Below are 24,890 nucleotides of genomic sequence, written 5' to 3' on the forward strand. Positions count from 1 at the left end.
CACAGAGTTGATAAAGCATATTTTTATAAAGTGAGATCCTCTTCCTAACTTCATATGTATTTCCACTTGAATTACTGATCCCTTGACTAATCAAGTACCGCTGTATCACCATGTCATCTCACCCTTATGTTCCTTGTGTATAATATTGCATATCTCCACCTCTTGAATCTAATTCAGTAGCAGTAACACTGAGTGAAATATAAGTAGCAGAGTCCTGCTCTCATTAGCAGAAATTATATCCAGCTACTGCTGTGACCTTACTTAGAAGAACATACAATTTACAACACCAGGTTGGACCACCATTCCTTCCAGACCAATACCCAGCTTCAAAGGATGGCAAAAAATCCATAGCTCAATACCTGTGCAATCTTGCAATTCACCTAATGGAGCAAAAACCCCTTTCTTCATCTCTGCAGTGAGCAGCTGATATTTTCAAGAAGGGAATTTGATCCTTCCCTTTTATCTTTGTATGTCCTAATGCAACATGCACTCCTGACACTCTTGAGTTTCAGGCATCCACCTCCATTTTTTGCAGGCTGTGGAGGGGCTTCGCTGGCACCCATCAGCAGATCTCCTTGAAGTGCAGCTCACGGAGCACCCATGTGGCTCAGTGCAGCTGGGCCATGATGAACATCCAGGTTATTCTGAAATCAGCCTTAGCTGAAGCCATTTTCAATTTAGGACAGCTAAGAGGCAATACAAACTTTTGTTCCAGAAGCCAAAAGAAAGCTGTCACTAGTCTGTAGGAAGGACGAACAGAAATGAAAAGTAACAGCTCACTTCTTTCCCTAGCAACCTTACATCCACTCCCGAGTCTTTGCTAGCCCTGTATAATCCAGTAGATAATAGGAGCAGCACGTTACAGCCTTTCTGGCTGATTTATATGTAACCTTACCTCCTCGGGCTGTGCTCACAGGAGAAAATCTGGACATGGAAACTCACTGCCTATAATAGCCCAAGTCCACCTTGGGAATTATCCCATTCAGTTCTGACTCTTTGCACCCCCAAACCAGTAGCCAGTCCTCCATACTGGAAATGCTGACTCCCTTGATCCTGACCTCATTTAGTTCTCACTTGCCCAGATGATGAAATGAGATGGTGAATAACCGCACAAGCCCCCCTCCCCACTCCCACTCCCCCACCATTTACTCACTCCGAGGCACAGTGTCCCTTTTCCTTCAGCTGGGCAATGGCCAAAAAATCAGAGTAAAGCTTTGCTGCAGGTAAATAGAATAGTTACTTTCTAATTGTGTGTTACTTGCTCACATAACAAATCAATACAATCTCCTCATTACAAGCCCTCATTGGAGATCAAGCACAAGGATAACCAGGCACTTAGAGGTAATAATCTATTTGAAGGGGGCATAAGTAATAGATCATCCAAATTACTTTCAGTGAACAGATGAAATGACTGAAATACCTTCAGGGTTTGTAGAAGTTAGTCAGCCTATGCATAACTGTAACATACCTTCCGGCCTGCAGTTATCAACATTTCTGTACCTTTTTGCAAGTAGAGAAAAAAGGTCTGCATCGTCGAAGCAGAGAGATCCACAAGTAGGGTGCTCTGCTCTGCCTCCTTGCCAGTTGTCATACAGCGTGTTACAATATTTGATATCAGCCGTGAATCAGAAGTTACTGGGAAAGACAGACAGAGGAATAGACAACTTGTTCCTATAAATGTTTCCTTAGAAAAGACAAGCTAAAAATGACTGTGCTGTAATGAAGGAGTATCCTGAGTCTAGAATAAGTGTCCTTGATTGATAGGTAAGTTGGTGTAAATTACTTAGAGCTGGAGGCTTAGTCCTGAAGAAATTAGGTTTGGAAAAGACATATCATCTGGTGCTGGAATCAAAAGCCTCTGACTTGGTTACCTCCAACTGCAAGTGGGAGGATTCTGAAATGAGTGCAGCAGGTCTAGGAGCTGTGATTTTTTGGAAAAAGGCTTATGCATGAAGAAGCAGCTCCTACTTCCTCATGCTACCTGCCGCTTTCCAGTTCAGCAGGCGCCAGACGTCTTGCCTTGCAGGGGTCAGGCGCAGATGATGGGTAGCCTGCTGTTTCTTTGAGAGGCAGCAGCTCCTAGCTTCAGCTGAATTAGTGCTTGCCCACTTACCCTCTAATATGGTAAAGACAAATGCTTCCTAATGCATTACCATGGAAAGGCTGCCAGGCCCTGCTCTAGTCCACTCTTCACGCCAGTGAAGTGTTGCTCTCTAAGGCTTGTTGTCTGGTGTTCGGTAGAAACTGGTTCTGAATCTCCAAAGCAGTGGGATTTCCTCTCCTGGAAAGTATCGCAATACAGAGACTACATTTCACCTTTTCAAACATCACTTTTCTTTATCCCTTTACTAAACAAATCCTTGGTTTGCTTTATGATGATGCCGTCTAAATAGAGAGAGGGATATGAGGTGGGATTCATCTCACCTAATATTCATCAACTGAAAGCTGGGCATCTAGTTAAAGCTCATCATCCTCCATGTGACCTCTTTTGCTAATGGCAAGAGAGGAGCCTCACTGGAGTATTAGTCGACCTGTGGATTGCCTGCCAGAGCCACAGCTACCTTAGACTAAGCATGTAACTTTTGCGTATCTGAAGTTACTCACTGTTTTGGGGAGTTTTCAGAAACCTTTTTAAGATGGCTTTGAATCCTCCTTTTCCCCTTCTTATTGCTGCTTGTGAAATGGATACCCTTGCTTGAGTCAGCATCCATGACACCAGCTACGTCCTCTCTTTGGCAAGATCCTATTTTAAGCTTTCCATCAGAGGCCACAGCTATTTGTGTCATTGTCAAAACTCTTCAAAAGGTCCGGTGACATTGATGGTAGGTCTCTTAGAAGCCAAAGGTTCTGCAGTAACATAAATAGGATCAGCAGCACTAAGTGCAGGTGAAAGAAAAGCCAGCTGCACATCCTTTCTGTCTCCCTTGGCAACAGCATCCTGCCAACAAAAACTGCTGCCAAGTAAAGGCTGGAAAGGAAGGGATGTGCTTTCGCAAAGCTGGGTCTGGACAAGCTTTGTGTGAGGGGGGAGCTGTCAGACCAAGACACACTCGTGTGCTTTTAAAATTATTTTTGTTTGTTCCATGTGGTTTTGGACAAGGGGATGCACAGAGCCTCTGTCCTTATAAAGAGTTTTCATCTGAAATTCCAAACGATGGTCTCTGCAGTTTTGAGCCGTATGTTTCCATCCATGACAGCACACAGGGAAGAAATCTGTGGTGAGTTACTACTTACAGATGTGGCAAATCCTCCAGCAAAGGTTAAAATACGTGGCATGGTTCTCTTGTTACGCCAGCTGCAGCTCCATGCTAAATCATTTTTTCAGCAGCAAGTTCTTAATCAGCCCTGAGTTCTAGAAACTGCTAAACAAGCTGATATTTGTAAGGACCGATTTTTTTTATTTTTTTTTTTTTTTAATAATGCACTAAATATCTTTATTTAGAAAAACCTTCAGACTGGAAACAGTAAGGGTGAAAAGTGAACTGCAAATGGCAGTGAGAAAAGGAGCATCAGCAAGAGAGCGCAAAAATGCAAAAACAGATCTAAGATTATTATTTGTACTCTGCCTTTCCATGTCCTCCATGAAATGATCATGCCTGTGAAAACAGAGCTTGTATAACTACGGGTAAAATATACTTGTGATGTAATATATGCACCTGCCTAGCCCTCCTGATAGGGACTTCAGTCCCCAAAAATCACCACTGGGGTCACTGTCGGAGGCCCTGTAGCTGTTAGTGCTGCCGAATCCCAAACCTGTTGTCACAGCATCGTTCCTTTCTGATTTGGCCACAGTGTCAAAAAAGAAGTCTGGCTGCAACGTGCTTGTATCCAAGGCCTGAAAAAAAAGAAGATGTTCTCACCTCGTATGGTTAGGGAGAAGAAGGATCTGGCTTTTCTCTAGCAAAATATTAGGAATTAATTTTGTGAGGAGCCCATATAACAAACTAACTGCTCAGGTTGTTGCAGCAGCCCCGGATACAGCAAAGACTCTAAATCAAAGACTGAGCCATGGGGATTGCCCTCTGACTCCTGGGGGAGTCCTGCACTGCTCTCAAGAAGCCCCTAACTTGTTGCTCTCTTAACATTTCCCTGGGCCTTTTGAGGGATTGGTAGCTGGCTGCACAGGGCACATTTTTGTGGTCTTCGGGCAGTGTGTTCTTCCAGACACCCAGCTGTGCCAGAGAGAAAGAGAGAAACAGAAAAAAGAAGAAATGGAAGAAGGGAGGCAGGATTATGACTCTAGGAATCCCAGGATCTGTGGACTTCTTTATGGTTACAAAGTAGAAATTGCCCAGTCACCACTGAGGAGTGAAAAAATAAAATATAGAACATGCATTTCAATGCCGGAGAAGGAGAAGGAGAGAAGATCACTATTTCATTCCCCGTATTTTCCTCTGACAGGAATATTAATATCATTAGACATAATTGAATGAAGTGGCAAGTCTGGTGGAGGTACAGAGGCAGGAGGTAGATCTGTAAAATCCATACACACACAAAAAGCCTAACGCTGCGTCGGAGGGAGGGCACTCTGCCTTGAAACAGGGACTGAACAGCCTCACAAGGGCGTGCAGCTGGGGTGCTTGTTGCTGTTTTGTTCCCAGAAAACGAGAACTGCCAGCAATCCTCTGGCATCTGAATAGACCCGTGTCAGACAAACTGTATCTGGACTTGATGGGAAACCAAGCTGGAATACCAAGCAGCCCTTCGATCTGCTGGCAGAGAGGGGGACTGGCTCAGTAAGTAATCTTGCCTTGCAGTTGCAAAGGTACACTCCATAAAGGAGCGAGCCCTCTCGCTGCACAGCCCTGCAAGACACGCCTGCCTGGGCTGTCTCTGTCCTCATTCCTCCAAACCAGTTCCAACAATAACAGCAACTCTTGCGAGCAGCTGCCTCGTTAGGGAGAAGATGTGGTTTTCCTTTTTCTACTGAGGGATGAAGCTTCCAAATCTGTGTGATGGGAGCAGGTGAGGATGTCTGCTGACAAGTCCAAATGATATTTTCAGGTAAGTGATTACCTTGAACAAGCAGCTAGAGTCAGGCTCCTTCTCGTTATTACCCTCCTCTCAGTAATTACTGTTGTCCTAGATTGTCAGTAAGCCTTTTCACAAGGTTCAACAGCTTGGATGTCTGTATATATTTAGTTGAATCGGGGATCTGAAGCATTTCTACGGAACCTATTCCCATAGCGTCTGTGAGTCTCTAGTGAGTGCAGTGTGAGAACGGATTGCGAGCTGCCTGCTCTGTGCCTACACGACGCTGTCCTATTTGTCTCACCCATTGTTTAACTCCCTGGAGGACCAGAAATGAATTTTGATTCACAGGCTCGCTCTCTTGAAGTCTGTGATGGAAGTGCATCTTAGAGGCAGTAATAGTGTTCTGCAAGGTTTTTATATCATTAAAGGACTGGGATATCTTGCCACATGAAAACTGTAGCTACCGTTACTGTTGCACAGGGAGTGTCAGCGAGTACTGCTTAATTTGTGTTTGTACATGTGATTTCCAGACCTTCTGCTGATGCTGTTTTATGTTACTGCAAATAGAGCTGTTACTCCATGTGTCTCATTCCCTGCATTTTACCAAATACCTTGTGTATTGAAGTTAGGGTTGATCACCCTGCCTAATACTTACAAGGGAAAACAGACAATAACTTGTAAGTTAATATCTGGGAGTTCTGGCATGACAGCCACTGATGGACAGGCAGGGAAGAGAAATTTTCTGTGCAGAGTAACCTACTTCTTCTCTCCATTCTGCCACCAATCACAGAGATGAAATTTGCTTAACTCTTTGTTTGTACAAAGGCTGCTTTGTTGTGAGTGAAAATCATATTGCTTTGACAGATTACAAAGAAATGACTGTAACAAAAGTCGTAATATAGACTTTCTGCACAGTTTCCATCTATTAAAGATTCATTTTGCTCCCTGTAACGTTTTAGGTTTGCTGAGAGACACATGAGAAGTTAATAGTGTCATGAAGAAAGCTTTTGTTACAACAATAACGAAAGCTGTTGCTTTGAACTGGTTTTGCACAACCTTCTCTCACTATTAGTAAGTCACAACTGTTGGAAGCATGGAGAGGCTTCAGCATCACGTACAGTGCTCATGTGCACCCAAGTCCTGGGTCTGTAGATAAGGGGTGCTTTGTAGGACGCTCCCTTTGCTTCCCCTGCCCATGGCAGTCTGAAACAATGAGTCCAGCAGTAGGCCTCTGCACAAAAAGCTCTTCCTGGCTTCCTAGAGCAAAAGTGTTTGTTTGCCAAGTACTGCTCAGGGCAGCTCTGTTTGTCTTGCTGCAAGGTCCGAGGTAGTAGAGGCCAGAAGGGGTCAAACGCTAGACTGAGCTCGTTGTGCCTATGCATTTGCTGCAGAGAACGTGAATGTGCAGCTCAAAAGTTTCCACTGTATCTCTGGCAATTAGGACTTGGTCCAAAGCCCGCTAAAGTCATTGGGAACCTTTCCACGGGCTTTAGATCAGAAGTTACGTAAGTTTGTGTTGTTTAAAGGGGGTGCCCCAGGGAGGCTGAACGCGTGAGCTGACTCGACAGCCACATGCCTGCTCTGCCATGTCATGCAAAAAGGCTGTTCTCGAAGTGCTCATGAAGTGTCCCGTGCAGCAGCAGGCAGCATTAGCTCCTAAATGAAGCCTTTTCATGTAGTCCTCTGCCGGGACCCTGGCTCCTAGCAGGGGGTCCCAAGGTCCTGGGATAAAACAGTCAAAGAACGTCAGCTGCTGGGCCCTCAATCCCTTTGTTTTTCTGGTTTGGAGAGCGGCAGTTCTGCCTCCTGCATGCAAATAAGAGGGTCGTGAGGACGTTCCCAGAGGATCTCATAGTCTGGGAAAGCAAAATATTCCTAATCCCAGACTTTTCTGAGACTCACTGAGGACATCAACCGCAGTCTTTTAAAACATTGCTGTAAAGGAACTCCTTCATTTTCTTCACGTACACAACTGTACACACTCTTTCTAGACTTCTCATGTGAGTGTACAATGGGAAGAATCACTGCAGGGAGATCCTGTTGAGATTTGAGCCATCGCACCATGTTGTCAGGAAGGAGTTTTTATGGCTAAATGCACATCGGCGCCCTCTGCGTACACTCCGCTGTCACTCTGCCGTGCTTCATCCTTGAGTTAATTCATTTTGCCCTTAATATTCCCTTCTTGCTGCACTACACGGGACCACAGGATGACACAGTTAATGCCACAGAGATGTCAGGTCAGCCTTCTCATTAGGGTTGAATGGTTTTAATGTAGTCATAAAATTAGACTCCAAAATTGGGAATTAGACACACAGCATTTAAAAGTCCAACCAGTTTGACCCCTTCTAAGCATGAGCTCCTACACCTTAGAAATGGCCCCTTATGGAAAAACTTAATGGTGTGAACTGACCTGTGAACATTTAATTGATTATTATTATTTGCTATAATGTGCTTTTATGCCAGCAGATAGTAAGGACTGCCAGTCCTTACCCCAGAGGGCTCATGCCCAAAGTAAGATCAGTCGTAAAGAGTCTTAGGCAGCCAAAACTGAAGGATTTTGGCAAAGAGCTGCAGGACTGTGCTTTGAACTGACCAAGAGCATCTGCTATGTACCATCTCACCTGGGATATCAAAACTTTGGCCGTGACAACTTGATAGCAACCAGAAGGTTTCCTTTCAGTGGTAGTCTGATTGAGGGTAAGCTGAGGCCCTGGGGGACGATTGGCATCGTACCCACCGTGGCCCTTTTCTCAGTGCGGGTGCATTTGTGAAGCAGAGACAGAGGTTGGGAACAGAAGAAATTTGAAGGAGTTGGTTAAGTCCATTTCTGTGACAAATGACTCCTGCGCCTTAGTAGAGAAATTCAGAATATCATTTTCCTAGGCTTAAGCTAAAGTTGCCAAACAGAGCAGTCTAATATCAGGGACATCAGTATGAGTCCCACTTTGTAAGATCTTGCATATTCTCAAGTGATAGAAAAGTAAGCGGGAGCTCTGGGCAATCAGATGACCACAAATCCAGCCAGAGCATGCTTAGGCGATGATGCAGAACATCTGAAAATACTGATTCCAGCTTTACTTTTGCTTTCCAGTTGGCTGTTGGTCAATTATAAAGCCAATTAATTCTACTTAAAAGGGCCAGCAAAGCCCACTGTGAAGTCCTTATTATCAGCTGGTTCTCCCTAAATGTACAGCACTGGCTATTTTTTACAATGAGCTACTAAGCTGAATATTTGTTTCAGTAGTTAGGGGCACAGATTAGCTCTGGTTGTCACTGAAGGAGTTACTGTGGTCCATTCAACCAGCTGTAGCTTATGGGGCTACGGTGGCTCTGCAGGGGCTGTTAAAGGGAGTCTAGCAGATGAGCAAAACCTGACTACCACAGCCTCAGACAGCCAAATGTCATGAGGGTTATTGTTTATTGTCAGATAAATTACTTCTGATGTAGTATTCCTTTCCTTTGAATAATTATTCATACTTTACAAGCCACCTAAAGGTACTAGGTAAATGCATCTGGCTTCCCGTGCCTGATGTGGGGTGACCTGCTACCAGAACAGACTGCCCCAGAGAGATTATAAATCTTTACAGCAGCAAGCTTCTGATTTATCAGTATTTCAAGAAGTGGAGACGGATATTAGGTAGGTTTTTAGCCAGAGATCAGGGTTTCTAACCCCAGGGCACAATATGCAGAAAAGCTGACAACTTCCTTATTCCTTAAGAAATATCCTGGAGAAAAACATTAACCCACTAGAGATGTTTTTCTGCGCATGAGGTGTGAGAGAAAGTAGTTACACAAAGAACGTCCAAAAATTTTAGCAGGCATTGCAATCGTTACAATCTAGTATCTCATAGGATCTGCCAATGCACTTTATCTTGTGTGCTCAGAACAGCAGGCCTGAAGTTTCCTGAAACATTATCTCCACACACCAAATCCAAACTAAATCATCATCCTTTCCTCTTTGAATTTGTTCTGTGGCAGCAACTTGTCTTGGCATGAAATATTAGCCATATGGACGCTAGAATATCTGCTTTGACCTTGACCTCAGAATAAGTGCTGCCACAAATGTGAAGATAAGTCCTGCCTTTCATTTCCAAGAGTGATGCTCCACAAGTATGGCATGATCTGCTTTCCTGGCTGCATCTCACTGTAAGGAATATGTTTTTCCTTTGACTAGGTGTTCTGCTAAGAGCATATTGTCTGCGGCTGGCTAGGAACTGGGAAGCAGTACCCCAAAAGATGGTTTATTTGGCAGAGATAGTTATTTCAGAAATTAACAAAAAAATGAGCTAATTTTAGCATCAAGCAGTGGAAAGTGCATTGCTTGTAATTGGCTCTTACTATGTTAGCCAGTCAGTGTTTTCATCTTCTGGATACTCCACGAAGTAACAGGAGGCTGCTGGGGGCAAGATGAGGTGAATTTTGTTGGTTGCAGAGCTCTGCACTGTTCTGGTTCAGAAATTATTGTTAGTGATCAAAGTAGAGTATTTAGCTGGGTAAGAGTAATAGATGCTGCTCCTTTGGTGAGTTTTTGCTACATGTATTGCACTGCTTCCAAATGGTTGTGAATGATGCACAGGATTCAGAATAAACGAATTCCGTGGCATTTGCATCTGCCCAGTGTGCAACAGAGCCCTAGGGCCCTGTGGTGGACACCTAATCAGAGACCTTCTTTCATTTTCCCAAGGCCCTGTCTTCCTTTTCTGCTGGTGCCCGTAACAGATATTCCCAAGTTGGGTAGAACTAAATGGCTTGACAATGCTCATGGAGAAAGCTGGCAAGCCTGGGAAGGGTGGAGAAGGGGGCAGGACGGTACTCCACAGTCTTGGCTGGAAGGCGATCATTACCCAGTTTGGAGTCCTGTGGCTTTGACGAACTTGTCTCCCTGATTAGTTAAGACTGTGACAACATTTTTCACCTTGACACTGCTGGCTGAAATTCACACTAGCACAGTGCTAATGGTGCCATCTGACGATGCGCAGTGGACGGTGCAAAATGGATTTATGCCGTGTGCTTCCTAGTGGGCAGAGATCCACATTACGCTCAACAGCTTCAACATATGGAAATGGTGACGTGTGATTGATGTGGTCCCTGCAGGTCACGCTAACTCACGGTGTATTAGCCCTGCATCCCGGGGAGGCTTATGCTACTGCAGCTGCCCACGGCCATTATCTGGACTAGGAATAAATGGAAGAACTGATGTTCCTAGCAGTGTGAATCTGGCACCTCGTGAAATGATGTGCACTACGGAGGGTGGCGGGAGGCAAATTTCACGCAATTCAATCCCACAGCACATGCGAGCACAGAACAGGTTACAACCAAACATTTGTATATGGGTGCGAAGGGCAATTGTGTTGGATTGAGTCAGTCCCCTAATAATCATATGGCTTTTTAAAATGGCTGTGATAGCTCTGTTTTCCTGTTTATTTTTAACATTTGGAGATTTTCCACATCTCATACTCTAAAATAAGTGACTAGATTTTTCTGAAGTTGCTAAGTAAAGGACAGCATATATCACTCAGGAAGCCCTCTCATCAGACACCTCTTCTTGACCTAATTTTCAGCAAGGGCTAAGCAGCTGCTCTCTCAAAAAACAGATTGCTTAAGGGCATCCAAGACTGGGGGCAGCCAAAACTTAGGATTTTGCAGCCAAAAGAATGAGTGGACTAAGGTTCCCCATAATGATGCAGACATTCATCTGGAGGCCTCCTGGCAAAAACAAAAATGAAAACGTCTTTTGTTTCTACTCCTAAAGAGTAGAATGCTTTGTAGCTTCTGCAGGGAAATCACCTGCCTATGGCACTTTAAAGCACTCTCCTGAGTCCGTACTGCATCCTCCTCTCTCCCTTTGCCACAGAGATTCCCTGCAACCTTCCCATTCCCACCTCACTGCTCCCACAGCCACAGAGCCACTGCAGCCCCGGCAGGTTTTCCTTTCTCTTCCTACTTTCCCAGAGAAGCCGACAAAGTTGGATTCTAACTCTTCTGTCCTTCTGCAGAACATGGAAGGTATTCCTTCCTGCCAGATGCGCAAGCTGTGCCGTTCCCTGTCCGCTGGTCCCTCCCTGGTGTCTCACCCTCTCTCTGTGTTTTTTTCCCTCCAGGTGTTCTACTGATCTTGGCACTGACGGAAGAGCTGGTGTTTTCTGTTCAGGTACTGTCTCCCACTGTCTCCTCCTCTCAGGGCTTCCCGATGGACACTACCACTGTCACAGCCATGGGAACAACACCTCGCCACAAAGACCGCCACGTGGCAGAGCCCCTTCCCACCTCTGCTCGCACCGTTCCCCATCCCGTCAGCCTGGCGGAGAAAGCCCCTTCCGCCGGGCAGAAGCAAGCGAGCGGCCCTCACGTCGGCGAAAAGGAAACGTATCATTTATACAACCAGAGTGCTTTGTACTCGGGACAGACTCGCCCCAAGGGGAAAATATTCCAGGTTTTCAAAGGCAACTTCACAGAGTCCTCAGAGCCTTACCTAAAGACAACCCTGCACTCTCCCTTCCCTACCCTGAGAAGCCCTTTCACAGACCACCCGTTTCAGTCCCAGACCGCAGCATCCAGCGATCCGAATGGCACAGGGCTGGCAAGAACTACACACTCAGACCCTTCTGCCCACCGCAACGCCTCGGGAAGCCTTAGGGAAGCGGAGCGAGGGGACGGGGCCGAGCTAGTGGTGCAGGAGGCAGATTTTGCCACCACAACTGCTGGACCATCAACTGAACCTGAAGCGGTGTCGGTGCCTTTTAAACCCACCCGCTACGGCGTATGGGATATGCTGAGCAAAAACAACTCTTGGGTAACCTTGAATCTCAGTACAAATGTCCCTCTGTTTGCTGGCCCTGGATCTGCAACAGCAGCAGCGGGTCACTCGGTTCAGACCAGTTTCGACGTCAGCGTCTCCTCCCCGGCAGCGGGAGACCCCGAGGGACCCGCTCCAACGCAGCACGGCGCGGTGACTAATGCGACCTCGCTGGGCAGTGCTCTCTCCTCAGCACCTGCCACGAGGTTGTCCAGCTCCATTTCCACAGCTGGCTCCACGGCCACTGGGAACTTCCTGAACAGACTGGTTCCTGCCGGCACCTGGAAACCCGGGGTGCAAGGAAACATCTCCCATGTCACCGAAGGAGACAAACCCCAGCACAGAGCAACCATCTGTCTCAGCAAGATGGACATTGCCTGGATCATTCTGGCTATCAGCGTACCTATATCCTCATGTTGTAAGTTAATTGCTGCTTTATTTTGCTTTCTCTTTCCTTAAAATTCAGATTTCAGCCCGTGATTCAAGAACCAGGTGGAGAGCTAACAGAGGCAGGGCGGCTTGAGATGGGTGAGAAGCAATCGCTAGACAGAGATCACATTTGCTGACCAAAGTGCTTAGCTTCAAAATGCAGAGCTAAAATGTTTATATTCAAAGCGTACTTGTCCTGTTGCTATTAGAAATCACTTTTCTAAGTGATCACTAGTCTTTTGGGACCCTCCATTTGAGGGCATAACACAGGGCTGAACACCTCTAGAAGGTGAAGCAGCTTTACTTCAAGGCGTTTAAGCTGGTGACCAAACATTGTACAAGTCTTTAATCTAGGAACTGCTATACGTTGCCCTGGAATTGGATTTAAAAAGCCCGCTGCTAACTCAAGGGATTAATGACACTTGTAATGACTAATACCTTAGGAAACAACAGTTTTCCAGCACAATAAAATATTTCATTGCAGGCAGTTTGTGAACTATCGGATTTTAAAGTCTTATAACCAAAGTGCTGGTTTCCTCTATTTTAATTCCAACTTTGCAGCTGCCGAGGGAGCAGGAAGAGTTTGAAATCCTGGCCTTTGGACACTGCTCCGGAGTCAGCCACCTGCAGGACCAGGGCAGGCTGGGTTCCCAGCGCTGGCTTAGGGTCTTGTCATTTGACTCGGTTACAAAAAACACATGAGAAATTATGAGAAAGCTTGTGAGTGGATGCCAGGTTGTCCCCTGCTTAGCTGGGTTATATCAGCAAGGTGGGACAACGTATTCTCTGGGGCTTCACTGTTGGGGGGTGTGATTATGCTGATCTGTCTGAAGTGAAACAAAACCGAACATTTCCCAGCCTTTGCTGTCTGAGGAAGCATAAAAGGGTAGCAGCCAACAATATTGAGTATTATAGCTGTTATTTACAGCTACGAGCTGTACTGAGGACAAGGCTAGATGAGCTGACCGAGCCAGCCTCACACACAGCTTACACCTGCCCAAAAGGACAGTTCTGCCCTCTCTGAGGCGCAGCCCCCTTATCCTGCCCCTCTCCTTCTGCCTGGGCCTGACCTGACACCTCCCCGAGACGCTTTCAGATTCCTAACGTAGCCAAAAAATACTCACTTTGCTCGTTGGTACTTTCTGTCCACCCAGCAAGCTCAACCAGGTCCCCGCAGGGTCAGATGAGCACGAGACCTGGAGCGGATGAGGCTGCAGGAATTCACACCTGGAGAGGGAGCAGCACTAAACCTTTCAGCAGCTGCAAATTATTGCATTGGCTCAGCACAGCCTTTAGACTTGTACCTCTGGGACCATCGGTTCTGCTGTTGCCTATGTTGTGGTTAAAACCACAAGTGAGAACAAAACTTAAACGTAAAAGATGGACAATCAAAATAAAGAGAAACCAAAGCGGAAGTGTGCGTATATACTTCTGCGAGAGGTGGGATATAGCAAGGACATGATGAGAAGCAGCAATATTTGGTGCTTTGTCTATCAATCAGCCTTATGTTTTGGGCCGATATTCAGAATGCAAGCTGATCTGGATAGAAAGTGTCCAAATACAAAACACAGGATATAATACCATACAACACAAGCACAGGAAGCACAACCAGTGCGTAAACTGGTGTATGTCTCTGCCTGCAGTTTGCCATATATGAGCTAATAACTAATGATAGTTGTTACTATTTTTAATAATAATAATAATAATATGAAGAGTCTGTTGGCAGAATGTAGAACCCACTATTCATTTAATAGGGGTGTTTAAACTTTTCTTCTTAGCGTGTGCCATAACAATATGTGTTCGTACGACTGTGCCTGTTCTGTTTCTGGTATTTGTAAGCTACATTTTTTAAAAAGGCAAAAGTTATTTTGAGAATTATCTATACCACCTCTAATACCACTGAGCGTTTAAAAGATTCAAATATTTAAGTCCTGCTTTCAGGTCCAGATTTCTGAGGATGGTCTTCAGTGGGACTCTCCTTTTAAAATCTGGAGATCTTCAGATGTATTTGAGAGTTGAAGTGAATGCTAGGCAGGCATTTAAATGGGATTATTATTTTTTTTTTAATCTGGCTGAAGTGCCTAGGGAATTGCTTTCCCCCAGATGTGATGCTGTTTAAACTATGCCATATTAGTGCTGTTGTACAGGCATAGGTTATTCCCATAGGAGAAGAAAAACAAGTTATAACAACCTAAAGCACTTTTACCCTGATGCACATGTATCAGTCTTGGCTGCTCTCTGTGCTGCACACCAGAGGGGCACTTCATTTCCTGACTCTCGGGCATCCGTGTCTTTGGGCGCCGGTGTGCGGTGTGGGATGTACAGCGTGCGGTGTGGGCTGGAGGGTGGTGCGGTATGGGATGGAGGGTGTGGGATGTGCGAAGGGGACTGTCGCCACCTCCCGGGCACAGGCGCCTGCAGCTGAGGACAGGAGGCCCCACACTGGCATTTATTTGCTCGTCACTTCTGGTCTAGAGGAGGCTGATGCCAAGAGGCGGATGAAGAGTATGGCCGTTTGGATTTCATTTCAACTTCAAGGAGAGAAAATGCTTTCAGTGAGAGGCTCTCACAGCTGTTGTGGGCATGGACTGAGAAAACACTGTCCTGCTCCTGCTTTGGGGTGCTGAAAGGCGGAGGTGTCTCAGATATCGAGACTCAGCCCCATGCTCTTAAATATCTGAGCTGCCTTAGGAGGGAACAAGCCACGGAGAAAGTCACTGAGGATTCCTATCATGGGAGGTTATTGCTGCCCCCGAGCTGCGGGCTGGCGGCTCTGTGCTCAGGCTGGCACCTTCAGGGCTGCTGGCCAGACCCGCCGAGGGGCAACAGCAAGCCCTGAGCTACTGCTGAGGCACCTGCGAGAAAGGCTGAGGCCCTGCACCAGGGGCAGAGGCAGCCCCGAGGCAGGGAAGTTACCAACACACCCCAGAAAGAAGTGGAAGGAGGTGAGGAGAGGCAGCCGGCGCCTGGGGATGCTTGCAGAGCCGCAGGAATCTAATTAACTCCACTTCCTTCTCCTGCTAATGAGTGCCCCTGAGCCAGCTCGCTGACCTCCGGGCTGTTTCCAGAGCCCTTGCCGAGGCACGCGGTGGCCAGCACATCCCTCCTCTGCCGGGAGCCCTTGTGCCTTTCGCCAGGCTCCCTCCCCTGTGCGAGGGGCGGCCAGGAGGCTGGAAAAGCCTGCCTTCCCAGGGGCCTTCTGGGCACAGCTTGCGCTGCCCGAAATCCTCGGAAGGGAAAACGCGCCACAATGCTGCAGAGAGACACAACTGTCCCTCTCCGAGACGAGGCCCCACGCGCTGCTCGCAGTCACACCTTTTATTGACAGGCACCTGTTAAACGAAAACCTGTGGGCATTCTAACTGCCATAGCAGGGGAGGTGACCCTGCTAGAGAGTGACCATGGGAGCCCTTGGCTCCTCGCCCCACTGGAAGAAGTGCCTGGGACGTTGCCCTTCTCACAGGGGAAAGACCCTGCCGGGGCTCCTCGCTGGCCCGTCCCTGCCGTGGGGATTTGCAGCCAAGAGCAGGCAGCAGCAGCAGGTTTGTTCAGCATCGCTGTGCCCTGGCAGCTGAGCCCCACCGAGGACCGGCAGGTCCCACCGGCCGTGCTGGTGGCACGGCTCGGTGGCTATAGCGCTAGCCTGAAGACCTGGGCCTCGGGAGCTCGCCTGCTGAAATAAGGGGTGGGATTTAGCTCCCCGTCCTTACAGTACGTATTTCGTTAAGGATGCATAGGTTTCTGAGTCCCGCTGAAATCCCTTAAAAAGCTAGCCAGAAAAGTAATGCTTTGAATAGGAATGCGCAAGCCACGTCTGGTGCATGAACCTGGGGAAATCATTTCACCTTTTGGTACCTCAGTTTCGTGGTATAAATAACGGGGCTAGTGTTGCTAGCGCCGTTTGAGGGCTGCAAAAATGAAGGATTCTGTATCATTGCATTCCCAGAAAAGCAAAGTCATATATAACACTGTTATCAGTATTTTCTGCATGTCACAGTTTGAGTTGTTTTTGCAGTGTCCTTCAGGCAGCCTTGAACATTTTTGTGCACGTGCATTTGTACGTGTGTGGGTGCCTGTCTCTGCAATGCAGAAAAAGACACAATATGAACTCATTTTAAAACCCACCGTCCCGGTCCTTGGGCTCCCAGTACTTACATCTCTGTAATTACAGAATGACACGATAAACCGTTGAAGAACAGAAACTTGCAAATCAGATGCGCAGAAGTCAATTCAGTCAGTCAGTTCTGCTGACATGGGAAAACGCAAGAGGAAGGCTGAGCCTCCGAACGCAGGCATCAGCAGAACTCAAAGAATATATGAAGAATTGCCTTGGACCTAACCCCACTTAGCTCACATTTCATGCACTGGGACGCGTTCCAAAATTATCATTTCGCCCACTTTCTCCATCGCAAAACCTACGAACGTTTGCTTCCCGGTCTGAAGCGAGAGAGATCACAAGCCCTGAGTCTAATCCCCAGGTGTGAGCGCAGGCTGAGCTGGAGGAGAGCCTCCCATCTCCAGATGTAAGCAGCTGTGGTCAGTAACCAAACCCATCGTGATACCTGTATTACAGCTAAGGCTGTACTACTATAGATGGCCACAGCAGATGAGGGAAATTGAAAGAAATACAGAAAAACCACTATTTTAGTCATTGAGGCAAGGGTTCTGCAGAAACTTAGTTTATATTATGATCTGCAGGCACAGGGAGAAGTAAATTAACATCCTTCGGTGTGAGTATCTCCTGACTTTTAAGTGCGTGCAACATTCAGGTGTTAACACTGTGTTTTATGTGGGAGCTGGAGAATGAGGGAAGGGGGTATGCAGCTATATAAGATTGCTAAAATATTTAAGTGAGTTAAAAGAAAAGACAGAAGACTATCAGGAAACTGCAGGGAGTCGGTATGATCTCATTACACTGCGTTTATGAGGCCAGTATTGGATATGGTGTGTAATCCTGGTGGTTTATGTTTTAAAAAAAAGATTGGAAGATTAGAAAAGAGCCATGCGAATGATTTAAGAGCTGAGAAATGCAACATAACTCCACTTGTGTCATCATGTAGTCCAAGAAGAGGCTGAAGCCCACATATATGGGGGACATTTCTGATAGCGTAGTGGACGCTTTTAATAAAAAAGGCAAAAGGAGATTGAGGAAGTGGCGGATAAAGCTGGAGGTTATTTAGACAATAAGGGGTGGGTATTTTCCTGTGAGATGTGCTGTACCTTAAACACAGCTTATGGTTAAGTTAACAGATGGAAGTCTCCTGGTGTCCGGGTGTTGAGCAGGTGAGCTGTACATGTTCCCACCAGCCTAGAAACCTATAAATCTGTGAGAATCTCATTTCTCCCGTTTGTCGGATGTATTATGTCCTGTTTCTTGGGCAGGGGGACAGATAATGCAGATGTAATTTGCCTCAGGGCCAGAGAGAGAGGCCAGTGTCAGAGCCGGAGCTCGTCAGCAGCAGCTCTTAGACCCTGAATGTGCAGGTTGACTTTTCTCCCTCCAGACTAGCAGCAGGTCAAAGGGTGAGGGTTAGAAATGCTTCTGAACTCCCTGCACCTCCAGCATCCACAAAATTGCAGACCCCCCTGGTATTTCCTAACTTGTGTCATCACCTCTGAGCGGGGAGCTTCAGGCTGACACGGTGTCTTGGTTTGACCCCAGCCAGCAGCTAAGCACCACGCAGCCGCTCACTCACTTCCCCCATCCAGTGGGATGGGGGAGGAAATCGGGAAAAAAAAAGGTAAAACTCCTGGGTTGAGATAAGAACGGTTTAATAGAACAGAAAAGAAGAAACTAATAATGATGATGATAACACTAATAAAATTACAACAGTAGTAATAAAAGCACTGGAATGTACAAATGATGCGCAGGGCAATTGCTCACCACCCGCCGACCGACACCCCACCAGTCCTCGAGCGGCGATTCCCCGCCCCCACTTCCCAGTTCCTAAACTAGATGGGACGTCCCATGGTATGGAATACACCGTTGGCCAGTTTGGGTCAGGTGCCCTGGCTGTGTCCTGTGCCAACTTCTTGTGCCCTGGCTGGGCATGAGAAGCTGAAAAATCCTTGACTTTAGTCTAAACACTACTGAGCAACAACTGAAAACATCAGTGTGTTATCAACATTCTTCACATGCTGAACTCAAAACATAGCACTGTACCAGCTACTAGGAAGAAACTTAACTCTATCCCAGCTGAAACCAGGACACACGGGGACAACACTGAAGTGTCCCTCTCGTGGCACTCGCTATTGACTTTAACGTGGAGCAGGCAAAAGGAAAAGTCAGTTCAGCTTTTCTGACTCCCAGAAAGCATCCAGGTGAGTGCTTGAAAACCAGAGAAAAGTTAGTCCTTTTTCTGCCCAGAGTGTTGGCCAGCTCTGAAACAGAGGTGGTACATGGCAGCACGGAACAGCAGCGGTTTCTCGTCCTTATGAGGATATCACACAATATACCAGGAAAGGTAAGCAGTGTATTGCAGCTACTGTTGTTGTTATTATTGCTATTTCTTCCTTCCAAACCATCTCTGCCCTCTATGTGTTTCACACACTTAATATGTCTTTGCTGGCCATTGGAACTGTCTGTCTGGAAAGAGTTTTTTCTGTAATACACATAATTCTAAGCATGGGAGCAAATAGGTATCTAAGAATATCAGTAAAGCTGCACCCTGTTCCTAGTGAGTGGTCCTATGTTAGCTACATTAATTTCACTGAAGTACACCCCAGAAGGGTAGTTAATGCGAGATGAAGAGAGGGAATAGCCCCATTCCAACCCTGCTGTCCTCTCTCTCCCTCTTAAAACAGGTCTCCTCTACTTTGAATTGGGGCAACTTAGGTAGACAGCCTTCTGCTAAAGTATGTTATATTCCAGGAAGCTCAGTAACCTGTTTTCCACAGTCTTCCATCCAGTTGCTTGTGCGTGCACTAAGGTTGCAGGCCAGGGGTGTAATTAAGGGAGAAAGCATTATTGCTGTGCAGCAACCATATCGGCACATGGCAAGGCCATTTCCTGCTGGAAGAAGCAGAGATCTCTCTTAACTTGGTGTCACTGGCTTTCAGCCCCCCAAACCCAAATCCGATACTTCTCTGTCGGCAGCCACAACATTTTATAAGCCGTAAAACCTCAGGCTTTCAAAATATGTGCACAACGATAGAGTTGGCTTTACTGGGGCTCTTATATCCTCAGGCACCTTCAAAAACTCTCTGTGCCTTAGGGAGCACTTGTTGCTGGAGTACCGAAAAGCTCCAAGGTCTGTTGGCTCTCGCCAGCAGTGGGGAGGAGGAAATGTAGGTCCTGCTTCACTTCCTAATCTTAAGGAGGCTGCAGGCTGGGCTGGGACATGGAGAGGGTAGCAGCGGAGTAGGGAGCAAAGACGCAGCCCTTCAGGAGGATGGGCATTTCCCTGAGCAGGGAGAGCAGTCCTGGTGGCCCCTGCGGGTTGGGGGGGGGGGGGGGGGTGCACCCTGCAGGACGCAGCAGCAGGAGTCAGGCTGTCAGCAAATTAAGTTCTCGGTGATTGAAAGACTGAAGCAGAACGAGTCAAAGGTAATAGTAAGTTCAATTACGACCTGCTTTTCTGAAACATGCAGGAACAGCGCGGGAGATTTTTCCATTAGTTTCGGAAGAAGATTTATAGCAATAAGCTCACCTTTCACTTTGAATGAGACATAAACTGCCTGAACTCAAAGCCATTAATTTTTTTTCCTTAGTATCTTATTCTTTTGTTTTAAATAGAGCTCTAGCCTTCCACTTTTGTATTGCCATTTTGTGTGAGTAGATGGGGTATAGGGAATTAGACCCACGGCATATGGGTAGCTGCAATGTTTGTCAAAACATACAAAGCAGTCTTTTCTTTCCTCTGGGCTATAATTCTAATGAATAATTTTGGCTGTAGCTGAGAAAATAATATATTTTTCTGCTTCATGAATATTTTCTCTCTTCTATCATGAGGGGTTTAGAAATAACGGAGTGAATTTACAACAGGGCATTCCCTATTTCACAGGTACAAATCAAAGTAAGCACATGTCCAGCTACCTGTCTGAATAAATTGGGTAGATTACAAGCACCACTGGTCAATTAATTCCGCAGGTGTAAGATACGCACACAGAGCTTATGCGTTCCTCCTCTGAAGAAACCCTTGTACGCGCCTCGGGTTCTGCCTGAGCAAGGACCAGTGGGAGCAGTAAGTTCGTTACTCTGGGTTTGCCTGGCTTTCGTAAAATTGCCAAGATTACCCATCTGAATTGCAACAGAAATGACTAAACCAAAAGCTATTCCAGAAAATAGCCCACCCGCTGGGGGAGCGTTATCCTGGCATCGCTGTGGTCAGGGGGGTGCCTGCGGCGTGAGACCGGACAGACAATTGTACCGACAAACTTCACTTGCTGGTCCCTTCTCTCTTGCCGATCTGCTCTACTTTAAGCTGAAATATTTCAGACTGCAGCAGCTTAAGCGTGCTCCGCAGATACGAAAAAAAAGCCAGGCTCAGACACCACCAATGCCGAGGCAAGGGTGGGGAACGGATTGCGCTTATCAGTAGATCCCACATCCTGATACAGCTGATGGAGACAGGCAGGAGAGCCCCAGATCTGGGGTTTGTGCTACCCTGGAAGCTTAAGCTAGGCAAGACAGGGGCCGGTGGGGATCTCCACGCCACCTCACCGCTGTCTCATTCTGCTCAGGAGCCCATCTGTTCCCCGTGCTGGTCACTGATGTTTTGGGGCATGGTCACAAAGTATCCCAAAGCCAAGTGATGAATGTGAGGGGCAGGGATCGGTGGCACTTCAGGGCAGAAGCTCTTGGTATTGAAGTCGTGCGACTACATGCATTTCTGAATTTGGTATTTGAGCCTAGGGCGGGTGTCTCTCACTACTCATTTGTTAATGTGCTCACCGCTGCAGCGTCTGAACACGCTGGAAGCAGAAAAGATCTGCGCAGAGGCATCCTTCGCAGTCCCTGCGGAGTGCCCTCTGTCCGAGAGAGTCTATAAATCCCCCCTTAGGTATTAAAATCCCATCAGTTACAACACCAAGGCTTTTCATTAGCCAGGCAGCCACATCTTGAAGATTATAAACTCGCATCAAAAAGAAAGTAAAACCGCATATTCTGCCAAGGCTAAAGCCTCATCTGCTTGGCCCAGATTGACTTAATTGTGTGGGGTTTGTTAGGGGAGAGCTAGATCTGACTGAGAGTGAATCGTCTGAATGAAGGTCAGCAGCCCTCTCCTTAAGTAACGTAAAAAAAAATTCCATGGTACTGATGAGTCCTTATTGAAAGGAAATAACCAAATTTTTGACGTGTTTCTATTGACAGCAGTTCTGCTGACAGTCTGCTGCATGAGGAGGAAGAAAAAGACATCTAATCCAGAAAACAACCTGAGCTATTGGAATAATGCTATTACCATGGACTACTTCAACAGGCATGCTGTAGAGTTACCGAGAGAGATCCAGTCCCTGGAGACTTCAGAGGTACCTCACTTGCAGAACTAGTGTCTGAAAACTGTAACTGAAGCTGTGCTGGGAGAAGGGGAGAGGAAGTCATATTAGTTAAGCCTTGAAATCCCTGTGCACATTCAGGGAAGCAGCTTTTTGACAAGGAGTCACCCCTACACATGTATAAGTTGGGATAAACATGTCAGCAAAACCAGATTGCCATCCTATTCCCAGCCATTGCAGATATGTTCCATATTGCTGTGCGGCCACAGGAGTTAGCCGCCTCTAGGTGAACTTGCTCCTGGGTTTCTCTTCCTTTTGAGCATACGGCCAATGTGTAACCATACCATGACTGCTTAGGATAGCTCTTTGGGCTGGCTTGTTACTGACAGTGGGTCCTTCTAATCTGTCTGTTGTGCGTGTCGCACACAGCATCAGATAAGGGGGGGTTGGCTAGCGGGAGTTAATAATGCAAAGAAATTTTGTGCATTTATGTCTTGGGAGCCACCTATAGCTTCTCAAATACCAGTTCCGGGGGTGAGTGTTCCCAGTATATAAGCAATCAAAACATTAATATATGAGAGTGTGTAGTGGTGTTTGGCAGACTCATCAGCCTTCACTTAAGGGATCTGAGTGGTTCCATGGGATTATTCATATACGGGCAGGTGATCCTACTGATAGAAATGTATTCCCTGGCCTCAGAGATAGAAAAGAACAATTTAGTTTAGTTCAAAGGTGTTTAAAACCTAGAAGCGGTGGAGAGTTTGGGTTTATGCTAAAGTGGTTTTCCGATCCACTAGCTGACTAACTTATCTCATTAAATAAAAAAAGAAGTGTTTAGAAAGGAACCTCTGAGATGTGATTAGACAAGCACTCATAGTTGCTTCCTTAACCCCACTTTGCCAGCCATCAGGTTGCTCAAGCTAAGGCAGGACCTAGTCTAGACTTACCAAGAATCGAATGCCAGGCCTATTCACATCTAGGATGGTCTCCAAAAGCTGTTATCTGAGTCATTTTAAACCTGATCAGAACATGACTGAACTGGGGCATGCTCAGGTAGCTTGGAACCATGTATGTGGTTTTCTGACCTTAAAAAGCAGCTGAAAATGCATCTTTGAGGAGTCAAGCCCAGCTGATAGACAGAAAACTGTTGCAATGCATCATGGAAGTGAAAAAAGAAAAAAAAAAAAAAAAAAAGTGAAACCTCAAATTCTGCTAAGGGACCTGAAGTTTGGTGCATCTGACTTCTGGGTCCCCAGACCGGGGAGGCATCTGCCTCACTGCCAGAGGAGCTCTTCACTCACAGCTTCTACTGCCTGAAGAAAGGTAAAACCAGCTCACTGAACTTAGCTCGTCTGGAGCCGGAGTCCCCCAAATTCAGACACTTTTGGAGGATTGGGAAAAGCGATAAAAATAGCAGTCCATTCCTCACATGCATTCGCAGAGGGCAGTGGAGTGCCCTGGGTGCTCATGGAGGGTGAGGGGTGTGAAGTTCTCACCCTGCTTCTCTGTCTCTCTCCTAGGATCACCTCTCCGAGCCGCGCTCCCCCGCCAACGGCGACTACCGCGACAGTGGGATGGTCCTCGTGAACCCCTTCTGTCAAGAAACGCTATTTGTAGGGCACGAGCAAGTCTCTGAAATCTGACCCCACAGCTGCCCCCGTATTGCAGTTTCATCTCTACTGTCTCCAAATTACAAATAAATATATATATATATATTATAAATATAACCTTTGTGTAACCCTGAATTACAAGAAATGTTTTCAGCTTTTCTTTTCTCCCTCAGAATTGTCAGCCCCTTTTTTTATAAGTGTGGTAAAACTTTACAGAACAAACTGTGGCTTTATAAAATAAAAGTATTTCTAAGCAAAACACCCGTCAGATGGACTGGTTTCCTCACTGTCGTTTACAGTCTGCTGCCAGATATACTTGGTCTGGAAGAATGTTGGGTAAGGCTGGTTTGGGGGCAGGTAGCCTGTGTTGAGTACAGCATCTTGCATCCTACATGACATCAGCCCGGCCATGAGCATTCCTGCTCGGTGACCGTCCCTTCTCTTGCCGTGAAATGACTTTCGTCATTCCTTTCCTTTACACTGCCAAGCTGGAATATAAATCAGACAGGACCAGCTCGGTTGCCAGAAGCAGTCCCTACGGCTCGTGTGCCAGCCTTGTATCCTTTGCACGACTCCAGCTTGGCAGAGCAGAGGGACTGGGATACAGTGGGATGAAAAACAAACCTGATGCACCAGTGGGAACCAAGGGCCGCGCAAGACATAGATAAACCCAATGGGGTAGTAATGTTGCCCTATGACTTTTTTATGTGACCTTCTCCAGACTTCAGCAGGAGAGCCAAGTTGCAGTTTGAGCTCTAAAACTGTTCTATGCGAGCAAGGACAAGAATGACTTTTTTTCCTGCATAAATGTCCTAACCACAGTTCATGCTGGACTCACGGCTGCTCCGCTCTGGCCCAGTGACTCGTGGATTATTTCCGGCAGAGCAAACAGCCACAAAAGAAGACATGTAGTGTCCCCTTCAACAGAACAGAAACCTCCTTTGAATTTATCAGAAATCTTGAAATCTGGTGACTAGGGACTCCCACCAATTCAGTGCTGTGGCTTTGACCACATTTCCACTTCCCCACTGTTTTATTTATCTTGTGTGCTGAGACTGCTAGTGCCACAGAATCAAGTTTCCTCATATCCCCCCTCTCCTCTCTGAGACTTTCCTTCCCCCTTAGGAATGAAAATGCAGTGTTTCAGAGCAAAATGGCATTTCAGTCCTACCCAGTTAAGCACTAGATTGCAGGCTGTAATAGTGTTAGGGGAATAGTAGGGGTGAGCAAAGCTTAAATGATGGATTGAAAAATAGGTTGTTACAAGGAGAGGCTAACATGGAACATGGAATGACTTTGCCTAAATCGAAGCTCTCTCTTTGAGTAACCCAGAACTGTTACCGTGGGACCAGTTTTCAGGTTTGCTTCTCAAACTGCCTTTTTGGTACCGTTTGGCAAGTGAAATGGCCTCTGTCCTTTGAGGTCTTGGCCATCCTCTCCCCGCCTCTGGCCATCAGTCCTTGTAGATTACTTTCTACCTTCACTCCTGACTTCATGGGGAGAGGCTGTGAGGCAGCAGGGAGTTTACCCCCTACTCCAGCTGGCTGCTCTGTTCCACTGGCTGCTCAGGTTTATCGCTTGGTTGTGTGGAAAGGAAGCTCAGGCAGGACAGGGTTAGCGTAGCATCATTAACCATATGCCTTGTT

At 46.6% G+C, this 24,890-nt stretch overlaps 1 protein-coding gene across 3 annotated transcripts in view; it reads left to right on the plus strand.

Moving 5' to 3' along the window:
- Window positions 1-23,492, plus strand: part of TMEM108 (transmembrane protein 108) — a 171,836-nt gene extending 148,344 nt beyond the window's left edge. For 2 of the 3 annotated variants that reach the window (XM_049817056.1, XM_049817057.1), the window contains exons 4-6: window positions 11,076-12,188; window positions 21,513-21,667; window positions 23,155-23,492. In XM_049817056.1, coding sequence (XP_049673013.1) covers window positions 11,076-12,188; window positions 21,513-21,667; window positions 23,155-23,277 — 1,391 coding nt within the window. In that variant the 3' untranslated portion in view covers window positions 23,278-23,492. Of the gene's footprint in view, window positions 1-4,592; window positions 5,005-11,075; window positions 12,189-21,512; window positions 21,668-23,154 lie in introns of those variants that run through there. The other variant, XM_049817058.1, reaches the window with a different exon arrangement.
- Window positions 23,493-24,890: the final 1,398 nt, after the last annotated feature.

Source organism: Accipiter gentilis, chromosome 14 (genome assembly GCF_929443795.1).
Source record: "Accipiter gentilis chromosome 14, bAccGen1.1, whole genome shotgun sequence".
Classification (NCBI taxonomy): domain Eukaryota; kingdom Metazoa; phylum Chordata; class Aves; order Accipitriformes; family Accipitridae; genus Astur; species Astur gentilis.